Here is an 18,521-nt window from a genome sequence, read left to right as displayed (position 1 = left end):
CAGGAGCAGTATCAGATGGCTCATATAGCTTACTGCAATCAGAAGAGCTGAGGGAAGGAAAACTAAAACTGATCCCAGGATTCAACCTGTTGAGATGGGAATTTAAAAGCACAGACAATAGAACTGTGCCCGCCCAATCAGACTGCAAGTCCATAACTACTGGATCGATGAGATGCTAGAATCAGAGCACTTGAGTGCTAAAAGATACTGGCATTTCTCAGCGATATACACAGAGGAAGCAGGAAAGGGGTGAAGATAGAATCAGATTCAAAGACTTGAAAAAACTTAATTTGTTGCCCTATGGCACCTAGACTGGAATGAGACAAAGGAAGTGCTGGTAAAATAATAAATTTCAGAGGTTATGGTGATCAGGGGAGCAGTGTACCTTGCAGAGATAATGGCAAAGGCCTGAAGGCAACCAAACAGTTCCCACTGTCCCCCATTTTTCACTTCTGGCTAGCAATATCCTCCAGATTTCAGACATAAGAGGATGTGTAAGAAAAAGTACTAAATCTGAAGCTTTAAAGATTCTGTGCTTTCACTGACTCTGATCTGCATCAAGTGTTGATATAACCAGATATAATGATTTCGAGCCATATCAGGTAGATTCAATCAATAGAATCTAGTGCAGGAGAAGCACATGTAACTGTGTGGTTCCAGCAGAGTAGGATAAATAGGAAGAAGGCTGGAATCTAAAAGTCGGCACTTTTTTTTTTTTTAATAGAAATAGTAAAATTTGGAATCTTAAAATCCACTGGAATGGAACTTATGAAATGTGAAAGAATATAAATATGTGAAAATGTGAAAAAATACAAATACTAAGTGATGCTTAATATCTGTTTATGATTACCTGTTGTCTACTGATTATGCCAAACCCTGTTTGTTTTCACTGCAGCATGACTTTTTATGCAGGTAGTGATAAGGGGGAATGGCTTTAAACTAAAAGAAGGGAGATTTAGATTAGATGTTAAGGGGAAATTTTTCACTGAGAGAGTGGTGAGATGCTGGCACAGGCTGCCCAGAGAGCTATGGATGCCTCATCCCTGATGTGTTCAAGGTCAGGTTGTTTGGAGCCCTGGGCAGCCTCCTTTGGTGGGTGGCAGCCCTACTCCTGGCAGTAGGGTTGGACCCACTCATGGACACTGGAATGCAGGGCCCAGCCCCACAGCATCTGAGGGATTTGGGGAGGTGGGGTGGGGAATCCAGAATTCAGAAAGTCTCTGCTTCTATAGAAATCATTACCATCAGCGTTTTCAAATCTCTCTCTCTTAGGAGCTTCAGAGATGTCTGAGACAAAGCTTGTGCTCAGTGTTTTTTCATAACAGTTGAGTGGTATTTCCAAATCAATGACAGCATCTGCATACAAACCACCTTTTCAAACCAGTTGTATTAGAACAGTTTTACTTAACTCCTGCTTGGGTTTGATCCCAGGGTTGGGGGGGAACAAGCCCATAATCAAGCACAGGTTCTTAACTTGTGAGACTCAGTAGCCAGGCAAGCATGCTGCTATGCTTGTAGCCATTTCTTTCCACCTCCATACGGAATAGACCTGAAGCAGCCATGCTCCCCTCAAGAAAAATCCTGAGAGGATAAAGCAGAAAGACTTTGACAAAAAAACTGCTACGCTTGCAAGATGAGGAGCTGTGCCTTCAGTAGATTATCTCCAGTTTGCATACCTTACTTCTCCCCTGCTAAGTGGGGAGGAGATTTTACTTTTTGTGAGGAATTTCATGAGTTTGATGTTGTTGTAAGTAGCAAAAGAAATGAAATAAATGAAGAACTTTCAGTTGGGAATTTTCAAAATAAGTTCTGTGTCAAATACTTTGAACACAGGGATTTTTGTAAAGTAAACCAGACCGAAACTTCATTTTGACATGCAAAACCGAAACCTCTCCTTTCCAGATAGGTCAGTGTGCAACATCTCACCTTTATGAAATTGTTTTTATTCCTCAGGATTTTCTGTTGCCTTTGTCAATATTATGAATCATATATTTCTTCAAACTGTGACATTCCTTTTCCATGCCAAGTTCCTTCTCTCAGAAAATCATATGATTCTTTCAGTTGCAGGAAAAGCGTTTATCTGATCCATACAGAGTGGAGCTGCTCAGTCATGAAATACAACCTACAGACAGAGTTTATGAAGCTGATCATCCTGTTGAAATTGTAGATATTTCCAGAATTGGAATGGCAACAGAATGATGGCAGAGAAAGAAGCCGCCACCACAATATAATTAAAATTTATATGCCTTCTTTTAAATGAGGAGAATGACTTTGATAAAGTAGTTTCTCACTTAAACCCATCTGTCATAAGCAACTGTCATGTCTCTGAGTAACAGAAATTCAGCAGGATTTCTCAGCTCTGTAGCTCTTAAACAGTCCTTCCTTTGCTTAAGGCAAGCCTTAAGTCACACAATCCCTAAATTCAGAGTAAGAACACCCTCTCTTATCGTAGCCTATTTTTCAGTTTGATCCAACATTTTGATTGCATTGTTTTATGGCTGTCAAACAAGCAACAAGAAGGGATTTTATAATTAGTTGCATTGGGGGTATTGTAATCCCATAGAATTATTATGGCAGCTCTGAGAGAAGTGTAGAAGAGCTTAACAGACAGTATCCTGAACAGCAAATTGGTATTTGTTACTGTAAGCCAACACTCGGTTTCTGTAGCACAGAAAGGTGACTGGAAATGTAATTATCCTATAGAATCATAGAATCGTAGAATCGCCAAGGTTGGAAAAGACCTAAAAGCTCATCCAGTCCAACCGTTCACCTATTCCCAACAGCTCCCACTAAACCATGTCCCTCAACACAACATCCAGCCTTTCCTTGAACACCCCCAGGCTCGGTGACTCCACCACCTCCCTGGGCATCCATTCCAGTGCCTGACCACCCTTTCTGAAAAGTAATACTTCCTAATGTCCAGCCTGAATCTCCCCTGCTGTAGCTTGAAACCATTCCCTCTGGTCCTACCACTATCCTATTCATTAATGAAAGCTAATGATCTGTGTTGACAACAGTGTAAACATATTAGGTATGTCTTCAAATTTCCAGTAACATTTCAGAGCAGTTACTTAATATCATGGCCTTAAAACAAATCTGCTCCTTAATAATTCAGCACTAACCTCTGCTAGATTAGCAAAGTGGAAGTCCCACAGGCTACTGATGGTTGAGCAAACACAATTAAGCACATATGAAACCACTTCCAGTTTATAGACTTAAATTAATAGAACTGGAGTGCTTGATCTCAATTCCTCCAGTACTATGCTGTAAAGCATCCATGTATAGCTGTGAACTCCAGTGACCAAAGTCTCTAGGGCTCATGCGGCTACTGGAACAAGCAAGTTCGTCACTGATTGTGAGAAGTTTCCTCTGTTCTAATAGAAAAGTGTAAGTAATAAACTGGGGAGTAACTAGAAGGAGGACTGGAAGTCCTCCTCACCATTAAAGTGCTGTGGATCCAATAGGATTGGGGCAGAGAATGAATTCAGATGTTGGGACATAGACTTGAAGCCCCAAGGGCTCTTGATGGCCACAGTGGCATTCAGCAGGAGCTGGCCATGGATGAGTGCTACAGGGCTGACTAGGAGAGGAAATAGAAAATCTGTCACTGAGTAATCATCTGGATAATGCTCAGTCACATTCAGATCTCAAGAGGGACACTGACTGCTGCTTTGTACCATGCACTCAGTCTCGTACCAATCTTCAGGCAAACATAAGCATCTCCCCAAAAGCCACAAGCAGCCTGCTGGCAATGCTGCAGTTGGTGTGAAGCTAAGCTGGCAAGGCACTGCTGGTGAAGGTCCTCTTTCATCCCTCTCCCAGCATCCCACACATCCCACACGTTGGGATTCAGTTTGATTCATCACTGCACTTGAGAGTCTTTGGTGATCTGAGGGAGATAACAAAAAATCACTACAAAAAAACCTTACATTGGGCTGGTTTTGTGCCCCTGAGCTCTCTGAATGAGACTGCTGTAGTTCAGTGGGAAATACCAGTTGCTGCACACAAGTTTGGGCAGAAACACACTGCCACAGCTAATGGCTACCCAATGTTCCCCAGCTATATCATCCAAATGTACAGAAGCTGCTTTAGTGCCCAGCAGGTCTTCCTCGAAAGTTCTCTTTCATTGAGAAAATTGGTCATTGTGCCTTCACTTACCAGAGTGAGCTTTATCAAAATTGCACAATATCTGTTTTCTGAGGACAGACTGGGAGTAACCTGCCAGGGGTAAGCACTGAGCCGTGGGTCTGGCACTGCTCACAGGAAAATGCCAAAGTGCAGCCTGAGCTTTTCTAAGAACTTTGGTTTCCCTACTTCTTATACATTAGCATTACAGTGATAAGTAATTGGGAGCCTGTATTTTCTTCCTGTCTTGTGTGATCTAGCTCTGGTTACCTAATAATGTGTGATAGCATAAGTATTATTATGGTAATTGTAGTATGACTTCATAGTCTCAGAAGTACTCAATCTCACATTGTGGCAGTGACATCATTTTTCTAATAGGATAGTGGCACAAAATGAAAATGTGATTTGACCAAAACTGGACAGTAGTGCAGAGATGAGAAAAGGAGTTAAAGACAGGTCCAAGACAACGAATACGTACACCAGCCAAAACTCCTGTGATGAACCTTGTGGCCTTTATGGCCAGGCCCTTCCCCTGCTATAGCCAAAATGTGTGAAGATTTACATGGTCCAACTTCCTGTATTCAAACAGGGGAGCGACATATGTGGAAAGAAGATTTGTCTTCAGCACCAGGGGAAAAATTTCAATCAATAATGTAATAAAAACCTCACTTTTGTGTTATAAATGCACAAGTTGAATTTAAAGTTTTATTCTGCCTACTGACATACAGAACAAACACAAACACAAACAGAGGGAATGCAAATTTGACTGCTGGATATAGCCTATAGTGTTTTAAAAAAGTAATAAAATAAAGCTAGAACCAAATAGATCAAAACTTTTTGGTAACAGAATGTCATTATGAAAACTCCCACATACACCAGAAGTGCAAATCAAACACACATGCTAAATTGTGAAAGCAAAAGATCTGTTCTTAAGGAATCCATTGGGAGAATCAGTGCACAATACACATTGCACAAAACCTGTAGAAAACATAAAATGGCGTGAGAGATGGCTGGTTTTCATATCAAGATGTTTAAAGCACGATTTAAAGGCTGTATCAGTGATGAGTATTTTTCCCTAAGGGAAGAGGGAAACAGGTGACTGGTCTTACCATTCTTGTCTGCTCTTCTCAGTATCTAAATGAAAAAAGAGAGAAAGCAATTACTTTTCTGATACGAGTTCAGAGCATATAAGGCTGTATTTAATGGGCATTCACAGTTGAAGTGCTACATTCACATTCCAGAATGCTGCATAAAAATTGAAAAGCCTTCAGTGTATCTCCATTCTTCTCTTGCAAAATTGCTTTCTTTAACTCCTCCTGTGCTGCATGCACATAAACCAAACCCCTAGGAACCATCTTTATTTACTAGTTTACATATGGCTTACAGGGATCATGTCCAGGCACAAAACCTGATCCCACAAAACTGCTGTGCTTATGGACTTGGGGATGGGAGAAGCCGTATAGAGAAGCAGAACAAGGGCAGTTGGCAGCTGGGGTATGCTCTGAACATCTGAGGTGCAGAGAAAGACTCAGGGTCTGGGTGTGTGGAGGGAGAAGCAGGAGAGGAGCTGGGGAGCACACAGTGATCAGACTGGGGGTGGCAGGCAGCAGTGTCAGCTGAGTGGGAGCAAATCTCAGGATTCCTCTGATGATAGGAAACAGAGGTGGAAGAAAGGTCTCCTCATGCAAAGGCTGTGGAAGGGCCCCAGCAGGTGCCCCCAGTGAAGACCAGTGGAATCTCACCTGGGGTCTCAGTGCAGGTACCACCACCACAGCACACTCCTCGATCAGCAGTTTATGATAGGTCCCCATTCTTGGGGTGAGGTGGTTTTGCTGATTAGCTGCCAATGGCAGAAGTGTGCTCTGCTTATAGTGCTGCAACTAAATGAAAAACCTGAGGATTCAGCTGCCACTTTCTGCTGGATCATCACTGTTGCTGAATTCTGTCATATGGTGTCAGGGCAGAAATGACAAAACAATGACCAACAACAGGATTTCGTTTATGACCTCTGAGCTGAACTTTCCTCTGGGTCAGTTTACATCATGTGCAGTATGAAGGAGGCTTATCAGGATGACACCCTCCCTCCTTGTATTTCCAGATAAATTAGTTTTCTGTATGAGGATTGGACTGTTTGGGGTTTTAAAGTTTATACTCTAAACTGGAAATTTCCTCCTAATGCTGACACAAAACTTTTGGCTAAGAGCAGAGCAAAGGAAAGAGCATTCAAAGAACTGTTGGAATAAAATAAAATCTTTTTCCATGGTTCCTAATGGGTCTTGGATTCCTGGCAAGTTGAACTGGACTTTTGGGAGACTGTTGTTGGTCTTTCTCCCATGTCATTGCCAAGCACTCTTATTTCCTTTCTTGTCACCTGGAGGAAAAGTCAGCATGCATGTCAGTGTATCTATCAGCCAAAATGGCATAGAATCATGGAATCATTAATGTTGGAAAAACTTCTGACCACCCACCTACTACCAATACTGCCCACTGAACCATCATGCTCCATAGCTAGTAACTGTATGTGCACAGAGATGGCAAAGAAAGTCACAGAGTTGAATGATTTTGCAGGTTTTTTCAGCTGGAAATTGACAGATTCGTGAAGTCTGAAGACAGCACTGTGAGATCTAAAGTGATGAACTGAGCTTTGTTTTGCCCAATTACAGGCAATTCAAAGGAATGATGGGTGCCCACCACCAGAAGCATATCAAAGGTGCTAGCAGAGCTGAAGTCCTGCTGCTCACCTTGCAGGTTCATTACTAACAGATTAAAATGGCCGTTGTCACAAGCAGTAGAGCCTCTGTATGGTGCAGCTGTATGGTGCAGCTACAGTAGGGATGCACACTGCACCTGGGGCAAGGGATCTACATCACCAAGAGTGCTGTTTATTCCATCTTGGCTTATAGGTGTGTAGGGTCGGGGGCATCAATTGACTAGAGGTGCCCCAAAGATACAGGTCAAAACTGGCTAAAAAAATCTGCATAAAAATACTTTTTAATGAAAATAACACTACCACCACCATATAAAAATGTTAAAATAGTTTGGATGTATGGTAGGTATTTTGACACAAAAGCAGGGAGGAGGTTGCACTAGAAATCAAGACTGCTGTATTTTCATTATGCACTCAAATGGAAACAGTAACTCGATGAAGAGATTTAAAGAAGTTCTTATGAAGCCTAGAGAAATTATTAGATGAGCAGACGTGGGTTTGATTTTGCTTGAAATAATTTGGGCAACAACCTGGGGACGTTAATCATAGAATCATATACTCTTCTGAATTGAAAGGGAACCTTAAAGGTCATCTAGTCCAACCCCACTGCAATGAACAGGGACATCTACAGCTAACGTGGTCATATTGGATAAAACATGTAGATAGAGGATCCTGAAAACAAGCTTTAATACACATGTCCTTTCTAGCAGATACTGTGGATTAACTCTGATATAAGAGTTGGTCTGAAGTAGATCACAGTTGGTGGTAGTGTTTGAGTGCTATGAAGGTACGTAGATAGGCAGGTATGAAGATTTTCAAGTCTCAAGAAATGCAGAGGATACGTTAGAGATTTTGGGGATGGAGTTTGCCTTTTATGCAGTGCTTGCCTTAGTCCAAAGGAACTCTCGGTGCCAAGCAAGCTTAGACAACAAGTATTGCACCTGCATCTTGAGGGGCTGAGCTGACGGTCCAGCACTGCACCTGGAGGAGCAGGATGGGCACATGCTGGGCTGCTCCCTCACCAGGCTTCCCTTTCAGGTCTACTCAGCACCTCAAACCCATCAGGCTCTAGCAGGACACACTGGGAAAAACTCCACACTTCTGCAGGGTGAGATACTCTATAGAGGAAAGCCCAGAAAAAAATAAAGTAAAAAGCCAAGCAATGCAGCTTGACAAATGATGGTTTTTTCACCCAGTGCCTCTCTTGCTAACCTGCTCTCCTGATACAGACACACTGTTGGCAGCAAACTCACTCTCCAACACAGGAGGAAAAGAGGAAGGAGAAAGCGAAGAGAAAAAGGAAAAGGCAAACGGAAAGGGAAAAGGGAAAAGGAAAAAGAGAAAAGGGAAAGACCCATAGCCTTGCTCAGCTTCATTTCCTTCCACACAGGAGAGGAAATCGTAGCTCCGCAACAAAAAAAGGCAAAGAAAAAAACCCACAGCAATAAATACACCCCCATCCCCAGATGCTTGGGAATGATGCAGGGGGTCCCGGCAAGGCTGCCGCCTACTCACATCGCGGAAGATGCGCAGCCCCGCGCCCAGCTCCGCCGCCATCCGCCCGTCTCAGCCGCCGCCACCGCACGCAGCAGCGCCGGGACCGCGGAGGGAAACCCGCCGCCCCCCGGCCCCGTCCCGGCCCCGGGGCTGGATGCTTTGCCGGGGGTCGGGCCGCAAGCTCCGCCCGCCGGGGGCTGGGTCCTGTGTGCGTCTGTTGGTGCCGAGGGTGAGCTCCCTCCAGTGGGTTGGGCAAATCATTAGAGAGAAAAAGAAAAAATGTCCCAAAAGAGGCTGGAGGGGAGCTCGAGGGATGCGGTAGATCCTGTGTTGAGAGACGGCACTCTGACATTTCTCTCTGGGTCAGTTTTGGGTTAAGCCTCTTCTGTAGTCTTGGAGTGTGGATAGGTAATGAGGACCAAACATATTTTTACTTCTCGGTTAAGGACGTAATGATAACCAAAAGCAAATGGGCTTGAAAATAGGATCCTATGTCTGAGAGCGCTGCCCAAACGCTCCCTGAACTCCGGCATGGGGCCGTGCCCACTGCCCCGTGCAGCCCGTTCCGTGCCCACCGCTCCCCGGTGCAGCCCCTGTCCCTGACCGCCACCCTCCCTCCCCTGACGCAGCTCCATGCCGTTCCCTCGGGCCCTGTCGCTGTCACACAGAGCAGAGCTCAGCGCTGCCCCTCCGCTCCCTGTGAGGAGCTGCAGCCGCTGTCAGGCCTCCCTTCAGCTCCTCTGCCCTGGGCTGCATAAACGCAGGGACCTCAGCTGCTCCTCATACATTTTGCCCTCCAGAGCCTTCACCATCTTTGAAGCCCTCTATTGGATGCTCTCTAATGGCTTGATGTCCTACTATTGCGGCACCCAAAGCTGCACCCAGTGCTCAAGGTGAGGCTGCATAGCCGCTGATATATCAAGATCTCTTTACAAGACCTGTTCTCAAAGGATTCAACATTTCCTCCTAATGTAGTGACTTCCACAAACTTACTTTCTGGGGAAGATTTATAATGCGTTCACTACTGACAGTACTTCTGGTGTCTGACTGAGCCTCTTGACCCAGGTGATGCCCTTTAGCTCCTGCTCTTGCTGGCAGATAACATGCAATTATCTACTACACGTCACAGTCATGATATGATAATGTCATAGGTAATGTGAGAATGAAGGTTTTACTTTAAAACAGCTTCCTGTATTAAAAGCCTCTGATACAGTATGGCATGTTCTGTGTGGATTTTCTTGCTTCTTCTACTTTGTTCTCAGATTTTAATAGAGATCAAAGAATTCAGAGAGAGATTTGTCCAAAAGGGAAAACTGGGCATTTTGCAGGGTGAGAAAATTGCATCTTGCTTACTAAAGGTGTCTTGAAAGAGATGGAAAATCATCCCAGGCTATTATTGCTTTTTAATAATACTGAGAGGCTTCCATTTGATCTGCTTCTTGTGACAGAAGTCTGGATTGCTGTTTCTGTCCAGACAGAGAAAGAAGTCCAAAGGTTGTCTCAAGAGCCAGGATGATGAATAGAGATGTGGAAAAGCTTCTCTAGGTTGTATATGGGCTTGTTTTTGTTAACTGTTATAACAACAGTAATAATAATGATGCATATTTTACTTGAATTACTATCTTGAAACGAAAACATCTTTTTCTGAAGAACTAATATATTTCCCATTTGATTGGTCTTAACGGGAATACTTTATGTCTGTCCAGAGAAATCTTTCTTAAAATTAGTGAGAAATTTTATTGGCAAAAATATACATTTGCAGAAATAAAACAAACCACGCAGGAATACAAGGAAGTCATATTTCCATCATTAAAAAATATTACTTGCAAAGCGCCTTTGCATGACATAGAAGTGTGGAAGAACTATTAAAGTAATTAACATTGTCAGAGACCATCTAGTTTTAAGGTTTAAATGAGCAAATAAATTTGTGAGGGGAGTAGCTGCATAACTTTCTGATGGGACCTTTTTATACCAGTAAACATTTTTTTAGAGTGCCTGAGTTTTAACAGCACAAGGAGGATGAAAACTCTGAATTTCACTGATTTCTGTAATGTATTCAGTGATTCCTCTCTCTCTGAACAAAAGGCAGTGGGGAGGCTATGGGGAGGAGGGGCGTGGGGATAAAGCCATATGAGGATATGGGAGTGCAATTACATGCAGTTATGTTCTGAAATCCCCATGGGAGGTTAACAGAAGCTAGTGACCAGTCATCTGGTCACTTCAGCAGCCACAAAGCTGTGCGGCTCATAGTCAGTTAAAAGAAATGGAGCTGTCTGGGATGTGTGTGAGAATAAAGCATAAAGCTGCCTGCTCTTTTTCTTGCCGTGTGTCACATCATTAAACTTGCATTTAGGAACCAGCCTACTGTACCAATGTCTTCACTCCTGTGAAATGAAAGGAAATGATCAGCCAGTACTTAATGATGTTGCCCTTTTATCTGTGAAACAAACGAAAGAAAAACAGCACCGACAGCTGCCCTTACACTTACCGTGTAGTGGGCTGTACAATAGAAGCCCTCAGCAATGGGATAAATGAAACAGCTTCCTTTATACGGAGGAAATGTAAGCGTCCTGACTCTCTAATACAGTTACTAAGTCACTTTATGATGGTTAGCCATGTGTGTTGCCTCTAAATGTCAGAAAAATGCTCATGTCAAAGTAGAACATTTCCAATTGAAGACTAGCTTGCACGCTATGGTAGCCCACGGGTCTGTAATGAAAAGTACTCTTTGGCAGAAGAAATGTATCTGCTTTATGTTCCTTTTTTAACTGTAGGAGTGGGATGGTAGCTACAGAAAGAGTTGAACTAGCATAATATGATGTCTCTCTGTAGCTCTTAGAACATGGCGTTTGGTCATGGTTTGAACATCTGGCCTAATGCTCTATAGGCAAAACTCAAATCCCCCATACCTATGGCCTGCTCCTTTTCCTCTGGTCCCATCTCCACTGTTTGATAGAAGAGAAGCCAAAAAGGGAAAAAAAAAGAGAAGCCAATTCCTCCGACAGGAATCCAGAGTAGACAACTGGGATGCAGAATGTACATCAGCAGGTGAGTTGAATCCTGTCTGTGTGCACTGGAGCTCTTTTCTTGTTCACCAGGAAAAGAAATATGGTTTAAAGCCATAACAACACGTGGAATTAAGCAGTTGATTTCCTTGTTGCTGTGATGCTTCATACAGCTTGCACTAAAACATTATTTTGCTCTTTTTTATTTGCATGCTCTTTCTATACCTGTTTGGGAAAATCACGGTTTACATAGAGGCTCTCAGTATTATTTTTCCAAGCAGTTCTGTGTGTTGGACTGACTCTTACCAGTCAGTAGGAAACATGAGACCTCTCCTGAGATCTAAGGCAGCCTTCAGAGCAGCAGCTGTGAACCTTATCTCTCTTTATTGCCCCCTCCTTTCCATCCGTAGGAGATAAACAAGACTTCTGAGATGGAAAAGTATAATTATAAAAATAGTAAAACCAGTATGATTCTGATTTCAGGAATGCACAGCAGTGCACTCAAGGTGCCAAGAGTAAACTAGATAGGCATCACTGTACAAAGCATAGTGGTTTTCCTTGCAAGAAGTAAAACTTTTTAAAATTTTCACACACTCTCAGATACAGCCAGACAATGTTTTTAGTACAATGTTTTAGGGACTTGTGAAACACATAAGATGTGTGATGTTAATTAATATACCACAGAGAGTTCTCTATGCATGCTCTGTTTACAGCCAGTCCTGCAGGAGCATTTTAGAACAAACAAAGTGTAGTAAAATGACTTTAATGGGGCACCCAGCAGAGACTATGTCTCATGTTGAGAAAAAGCCTGCTGTGAGGCTGGATGCCTAAGTCAGATATTTACTTTAAAGATCTAAGAAAAGAAACAAAGGGGAATATCAAAACATGACAGAACCAGAAGCATGACAGTGCAACAGCGCAGTAAAAGAGAAGATCTTTCCTTCTTTGTATTTGGGGAAAAAAAAGGTAGAAGAAAATGCCAGTTGTTAGACTGAAGCTAAATATTTAAATATTTAAATGTTGAACCCAAATGCAAAGAAGTCCAGTTCTCAGTACTGAGATATAAGCAATGCTCCTGAGCAGACCCTAAGCCTCAGCTCCTTTTCACTTCATAAGGGAGAACAAATGTCTAGCTGTATTACAAAGCTTTAATCTGTCATTACTTGTAAAACCAGGGAGGATAGTTCACTGAAGAAGCCAAGGGGAGGGAGAAGAGAATTCTTCAGAGGTGAATGCTTTTCAGCATTGACTACAGAATAATTTGAGGAGGCTGGCTAGTTTATTCAAGTGCCTGAAGTTTGTTGGGGTGTGTAAATAACTAGACAGTTCCATGCTTCTGTTCCTCCCACCAATGTTCTCATATGAGTGATTTGTATTGATTTCCCCCGATACTGGGTGAGTTTTGGATTCACTTATTTATGACTGGTTATGCTGGAAATGTCAAAGGCAGGTTACCTTCAACACAAGTTATTTTTCAGGAGTTGAGTGTGCTGTGACTCACCGAGGGGTGAGCTGGAACAGAGAGAGGGCTCTTCTAGGTGTGTTTTTGAACCATCTCTGTGTTGGCATGCAGTGGTGTGCTCTGAGATTACTGTGATGTAATGATGAGATTACCAAGTGAGACAAGCAAAGGATTGACCTGCTTCTGGACTTTTGTTGAGCTAAATTATAGTTTGGGATTTCAGGAAAGTGTTGGTGCTTAACTTCTGCCTTCAGTGATCAAATCTTTTGCTAGGTGCAGGTCACTGTCCCTCAAAGGCAACAGTTTTAATTGTATGAATCTAATGGCAAAATCATAGATCTGAAAAATGTTTCTCAAATCCATTTCTGTATCTAGATTTGAGAAATTAGAATTTTTTATTTTTTTTTTTAGAAATACTGTATTATCACAGTGGTTTTGTGAAATGAATAATTTTTGTTTGGCAGTTGATGAAATTCTGCTGTCAGAAACAGTCACCTGCCTTATTCCATCCTTTCAGTCATGCCTGAAGCTCCACGCTGCTGGCAGTGCCCTCTCCTTTCAGCCTCCACTGGTGATGTTCAAAACCTTGTAGCACGTCTGCTGCTACTGCTTACCTGAAGGAAACCCAAAGGCATTCCAATATGTTTATGATCATACTATTACAGTTGTAGCTCACTCTCTGTTTTGCTTTCAGAAGAGTTTATTCAGGGACTGAATGCTGGAAAAGTACATGTAGAGCCATCTTCAAAACAAATCTTTGTAATCTGTATACAAATAAAGTGTTCAGTTGCTACCCAGCTGTTGGCAGTTGAGGATAATGCAACAGAATACATAGAAAGGAGGGGAGTAATTAAGGTATGATGTTATCTGTTATTGATTTTAACAATAATGAATGTAATTAATAGAGGTTTCTTTGAAGAAAATGTTTCAGTTCAGCTAAATGAAAGAACCATAACCTTTAGTGTGGTTGGAGTTCAGCTTTGGAGAAATTTCTGTCCTGGATGAATTTCTATTCAGTTGCAGCTTGAGATTACAATTTAAGGTAATTTCTAGTAATGAAAGTCAGTGTTCACTTGTTTCTGCACATTGTGTTTTTTTAGGGAAATTCTACATAAATTATTCCTAGAGAAGTTCTACTTACGGGTGGGATTTGAGACTGACAATAGCAGTAAATGATCTGCAGAAACACTTCCCACTAATGCTGTATTTATCACAGAGACAGGATGGTGAAGGGTGGTTCAATGCCACTGTGCTAGCCTAACACCATGACAACCAGGTTAAATTCCTGGCCATGCAGCGGACTGTCTGTAAGATCCTAGACCAGTAGCTTAGTAGCACTGGTGTACCTAGGAGCCCCCAGATGGAGAAACTACCCTGTCCCATCATCTGGGTCGTTAATGAAGATAAACTGTACTGGCCTCAGGAGCAGCCCTTGAGTACCCCACCAGTGGCTGGCCTTCAGCTGGCCTGGACCAGTCTTCCTTGGGCGAGGAGGCTCAAGGGGGACCTCATCAGTGCATGTGAATGCACAGATAGAGGGAGAGAGGAAAACAGACTGCTACAATATATGATCTCAAAGTGTGTTCCCTCTCTGTGTTACTAGCAGGGAACCATAAACAAGACTTAAGGATATCCATTCTCTACAAAGGCCAAAATACACAAACCTTACCATCAAAGAATGCAAGAAAACAGTGGTGAAGTCGAACATTTTTCACTGTTAGAGGCATTTTTAACAGCTGGGGACTGATTGTAAAAACTCCATTTAAATTAATGGGAATTGCAAGACTGAGTTTTCAACATGGAATCCTTATCCTCTCTGTGAAATTTTAAAGATTTTTTTATTCTCCATTAAAAACTAAATAGGTTATATTTCTTTGGCCTGTTTCTGTGCTCAGCTACATTAACATAAGAAAAGAGGAATTATATCCCTTGGTGTGAATTTGTTGCTCTCTGGAGAGTCCCCTGAATACAAGATACTGCTTGTGTGAGTAGAGGATCTAAGGGTATGAGAAAAGAAGTTGGCTTCTTTCATTTCAATTAGCATGAGACTTGTAGGAATCAATCAGTATCTCCATCTTTACCCTTTCCTTCCCTCCATTTTCCATGGCAAGAGTGGTTTGCCTGGATGAAATGCAGCAAGTTTGGGAAGGCCAGATTTTCATTTGGATGCTAGTCAGAATTCTGATTTTCTACAGAAGAATGTGACTAATGAAGTTATTATATTACTCTCCTTTAGATACAGATTAGATGACTAGGTATAGTTATTTCTGATAGGCATATGTCAGTATTTAGATAAGTTTATGTTTAGACTTTGATGATTTTGCCATAAAAGGATCTCTCTGGACCTCTCCAAATCTCTGGTATTTGTGACAATTAGCAATGAATACAGCAGTACATAAATGGATGAAAAGTTAATATTTTTATGGCAGACGCTCCTAGAAATCTTAATAAGGGATCATCATCCTGCTATGCTAGATGACAGGTGTGGGACAAATGGCAAATCTCACTGGTGAAAGACACAAATCACCATAGTTGTATTAGGGTGAAATTCCACCTCCTTGCATAGTCCCTAACATATGTCTGCTTCCATTTACCTCAGACTATCTCTTCATTTGTTAAAGTTATAATAAAAGCACATATGTTAGAGATAATAGGCCTATCCCATCCAGTTCCCTGAGATACACTGATGGTGTAATGATGGGCTTAAATTTCCATAATATTTTCTGGGTCATTCAGAACAGTGAATTTGTGTCCCATAAATCCATATTAGAAATGCTATTGTCTCCCAGAGTGCATTCTCTGCCTTGTGGATTGTTTTATAAAAAGATTTTTAAAATTCATTAGTACTGGATTAAAATAGGAATTGCTGTCAAACTTATTTGCTATTCAGAAATGGAAAGTAGTTGCAGATGAAATGGTCTGAGGGACAGTGAGAATCTGTTGGCATTAAAGAATTTTCTAGCTTAAAAAATATTTTGCTAGAAAGCTATCTTATAATCAGTGTAACAATCTACTGAAAGTAATCTAAAGTTGCAGTGTTCTATCCCATTTCAGTCAAAAATTAGACTATTTCTATTCAAAAATCCTTTGGTTTGTATTTTTTTCTGTTAAGTATATAAGTAGGTGATTACTGAAAATGAAAGATGTCAGAATTCTCTTTGCTTTATGGGCTCAAACAGCATTGCTATTCAATTAGAAATAATAGCTCGTTGACTAAAATATTTTGTTCATCTCCCCCCATCTACCTCTACTTCACGTAAAACACCATATTAATTTTTAATTTTGTTTGCATCATGGTGCCTTATCCAGTTGCATATAGCTACTACAGCTGTGCCATCTTGTGGTCTGCACAAAGCTGGGAGGTTTTGCATACAGAATTTACTGAAAGCGTAACAACTTGTCATCACTTTTGAGCCACTCTCTACAAGAAGGACATGCTGGAAAGTGCTCAGAGCAGAACAGCAGAACTGGTAAAAGGAATTAAAAACAAGATTTGTGAGGAGTGACTGAGGGAGCTGGTGGTGTTTAGTCTGGAGAAAGGGAGGATAAAGGAAGAGCTCCTGGTTCTCTACAGCTACCTGAAAGGAGTTTGCAACAAGGAGCTGTGGTTCGATGTCATTTACCTGGACTTAAGCAAGGCCTTTGACATGGTCCCCCACCACATCCTCATCTCCAAATTGGAGGGATGTGGATTTGATGGGTGGACGACCCGATGGATAAGCAATTGGTTGAAAGGCCGCAGACAGAGAGTGGTCATCAATGGTCACCTCTATGTCCAGGTGAAAACCAGTAACGAGTGGCGTCCCCCAGGGGTCTGTCTTGGGACCGGTGCTCTTCAACATCTTTATCAATGACATCGATGATGGAATCAAGTGCACCCTCAGCAAGTTCACTGATGACACCAAGCTGAGCGGTGCGGTCAACACAGTTGAAGGAAGGGATGCCATGCAGAGGGACCTCGAGAGGCTAGAAAGGTGGGCCCAGGTGAACCTGATGAGGTTCAACATGGCAAAGTGCAGAGTTTTGCACTTGGGCCAGAGGAATCCCAGGCATCCGTACAGGCTGGAAGGAGCAGTCCTTGAAAGCAGCCCTGTGCAGCATAGGAAGTTCCGCACAAATGTGCACAAGAACTTCTTTACAGTGAGGTGACGGAGCACTGGAACAGGCTGCCCAGGGAGGTGGTGGAGTTTCCTTCTCTGGAGATGTTCAAGACCTGCCTGGATGCCTACCTGTGTGACCTGCTGTAGGGAACCTGCTTTGGCAGGGGGGTTGGACTCGATGATCCCTGGAGGTCCCTTCCAACCCCTACAATTCTGTGAGTCTGTGATTCTATTTCTGGGATTCCATGACCAACCAGAGGCAAGAAAGTTTGAATCAAATGTTTGCACTTTGTTAAGCAGAGGATCTTGATAGTTTTACATAGAATTGCAAGCACTTGCAACCCAAGTGAGAATTTCCTGAGGAGGAATGCAAAAGGCTTTCCCAACCAGCTCCCACCAGCAGGGTGGTGCAGCTCAGGGTCCAGGGTACTGTTGCATTCATTTGCTGAGCAGCCCTAGAGCATCTGGTAAGCAACAACTGATGAACTTATGGGGCTGGAGCAAAGAAAAATTGTGAGTACAGTTAGAGACGACTGAACCCACTGCAGATCCTTAGAGAACTCTACCAGTGACCTTCTTCTGGCAGAGTTATTTTCTTTTCAATAGAATCAGATTGTTATCTTTCCTCTTCCAAATCTCATTCACTTTTATGGTTCTTTTATGAGTTTCTTTCTCATTCATCTAGCAGATATGGTCCCATGTGTCAGTGCATTAAATGTTTTCCTGAAATTCAAATAGATGAGATCTGCATTTCCTATGCAGACCTGTTAGCATATCAAAGAAGCATAGTCTGGCATGATCTACCATTGGTAAACACATGCTGCCTTTGATCTCATTTTCTATTAACCTCCATGGGCTAAAATGATAATAGATGTGCAGTGTTTCTAACTAGAAATCAGAGTTCCCACGAGTCTCATTTTTATTTCTGCTTTAATGGTTTCCTTTTGTTCCCTTCATTCTTGCTTTTACATTCATGAGTATGAACATGAAGTTAAATAAATATACAGATAATTCTGTATAAAGGCAGGGGATTAACAGCTGAGCAGCTGAACGCCACTAATCTACACATCAGGTACAGCACAGGCTACAGCTTTAGGAAATGCACTCACATTTGTTGCAGACTGCACTAGAGAAAACTGGACAGAAAGGGGGTGCAAAGGCCTAGAAGACAACATCTGCAACAGGCTGATGGAGCTGGGCTTGTTCAGCCTGGAGAAAAGAAGGCTGCTGGGTGACCTCAGTTGCAGCCTTTCAGTACCTAAAGGGAGCCTACAAACAGGAGGGGAATCAACTCTTTGAAAGGGTAGATAACTCCAGGACGAGGGGAAACGGTTTTAAGTTAAGGGAGGGAAGATTTAGGTTGGATGTCAGGGGGACATTCTTTATAGAGAGAGTGGTGAGGTGATGGAACAGGCTGCCCAGAGAGGTTATGGATGCCCAGACCCTGGAGGTGCTCAAGGCCAGACTGGATGAGGCCCTGGACAGCCTGGTCTAGCATTAAATAGGGAGGTTGGTGGCCCTGCCTGTGGCAGGGGGTTGGAGATTCATGATCCTTGAGGTCCCTTCCAACCCTGGCCATTCTGTGATTCTGTGATTGTACTCAACAGCCTGTTTTGCTCCAGTTA

General features: G+C 42.5%; 1 protein-coding gene across 1 annotated transcript in view; it reads right to left on the bottom strand.

The window, feature by feature from the left end:
• The window catches only part of NECAB1 (N-terminal EF-hand calcium binding protein 1), a 54,290-nt gene extending 45,774 nt beyond the window's left edge, over positions 1-8,516 (bottom strand). Inside the window, exons 1-2 of the mRNA XM_052703375.1 lie at positions 8,348-8,516; positions 5,235-5,259 (exon numbers count right to left, since the gene is read on the bottom strand). Coding sequence (XP_052559335.1) covers positions 5,235-5,259; positions 8,348-8,389 — 67 coding nt within the window. The 5' untranslated portion in view covers positions 8,390-8,516. The remainder of the gene's footprint in view (positions 1-5,234; positions 5,260-8,347) is intronic.
• Positions 8,517-18,521: the final 10,005 nt, after the last annotated feature.

Source organism: Tympanuchus pallidicinctus, unplaced genomic scaffold, assembly GCF_026119805.1.
Source record: "Tympanuchus pallidicinctus isolate F22 unplaced genomic scaffold, pur_lepc_1.0 scaffold5, whole genome shotgun sequence".
In the NCBI taxonomy this organism is placed as follows: Eukaryota; Metazoa; Chordata; class Aves; order Galliformes; family Phasianidae; genus Tympanuchus; species Tympanuchus pallidicinctus.
Note: the sequence above shows the minus strand (reverse complement) of the source record. Positions and strands in the feature narration are given on the sequence as shown.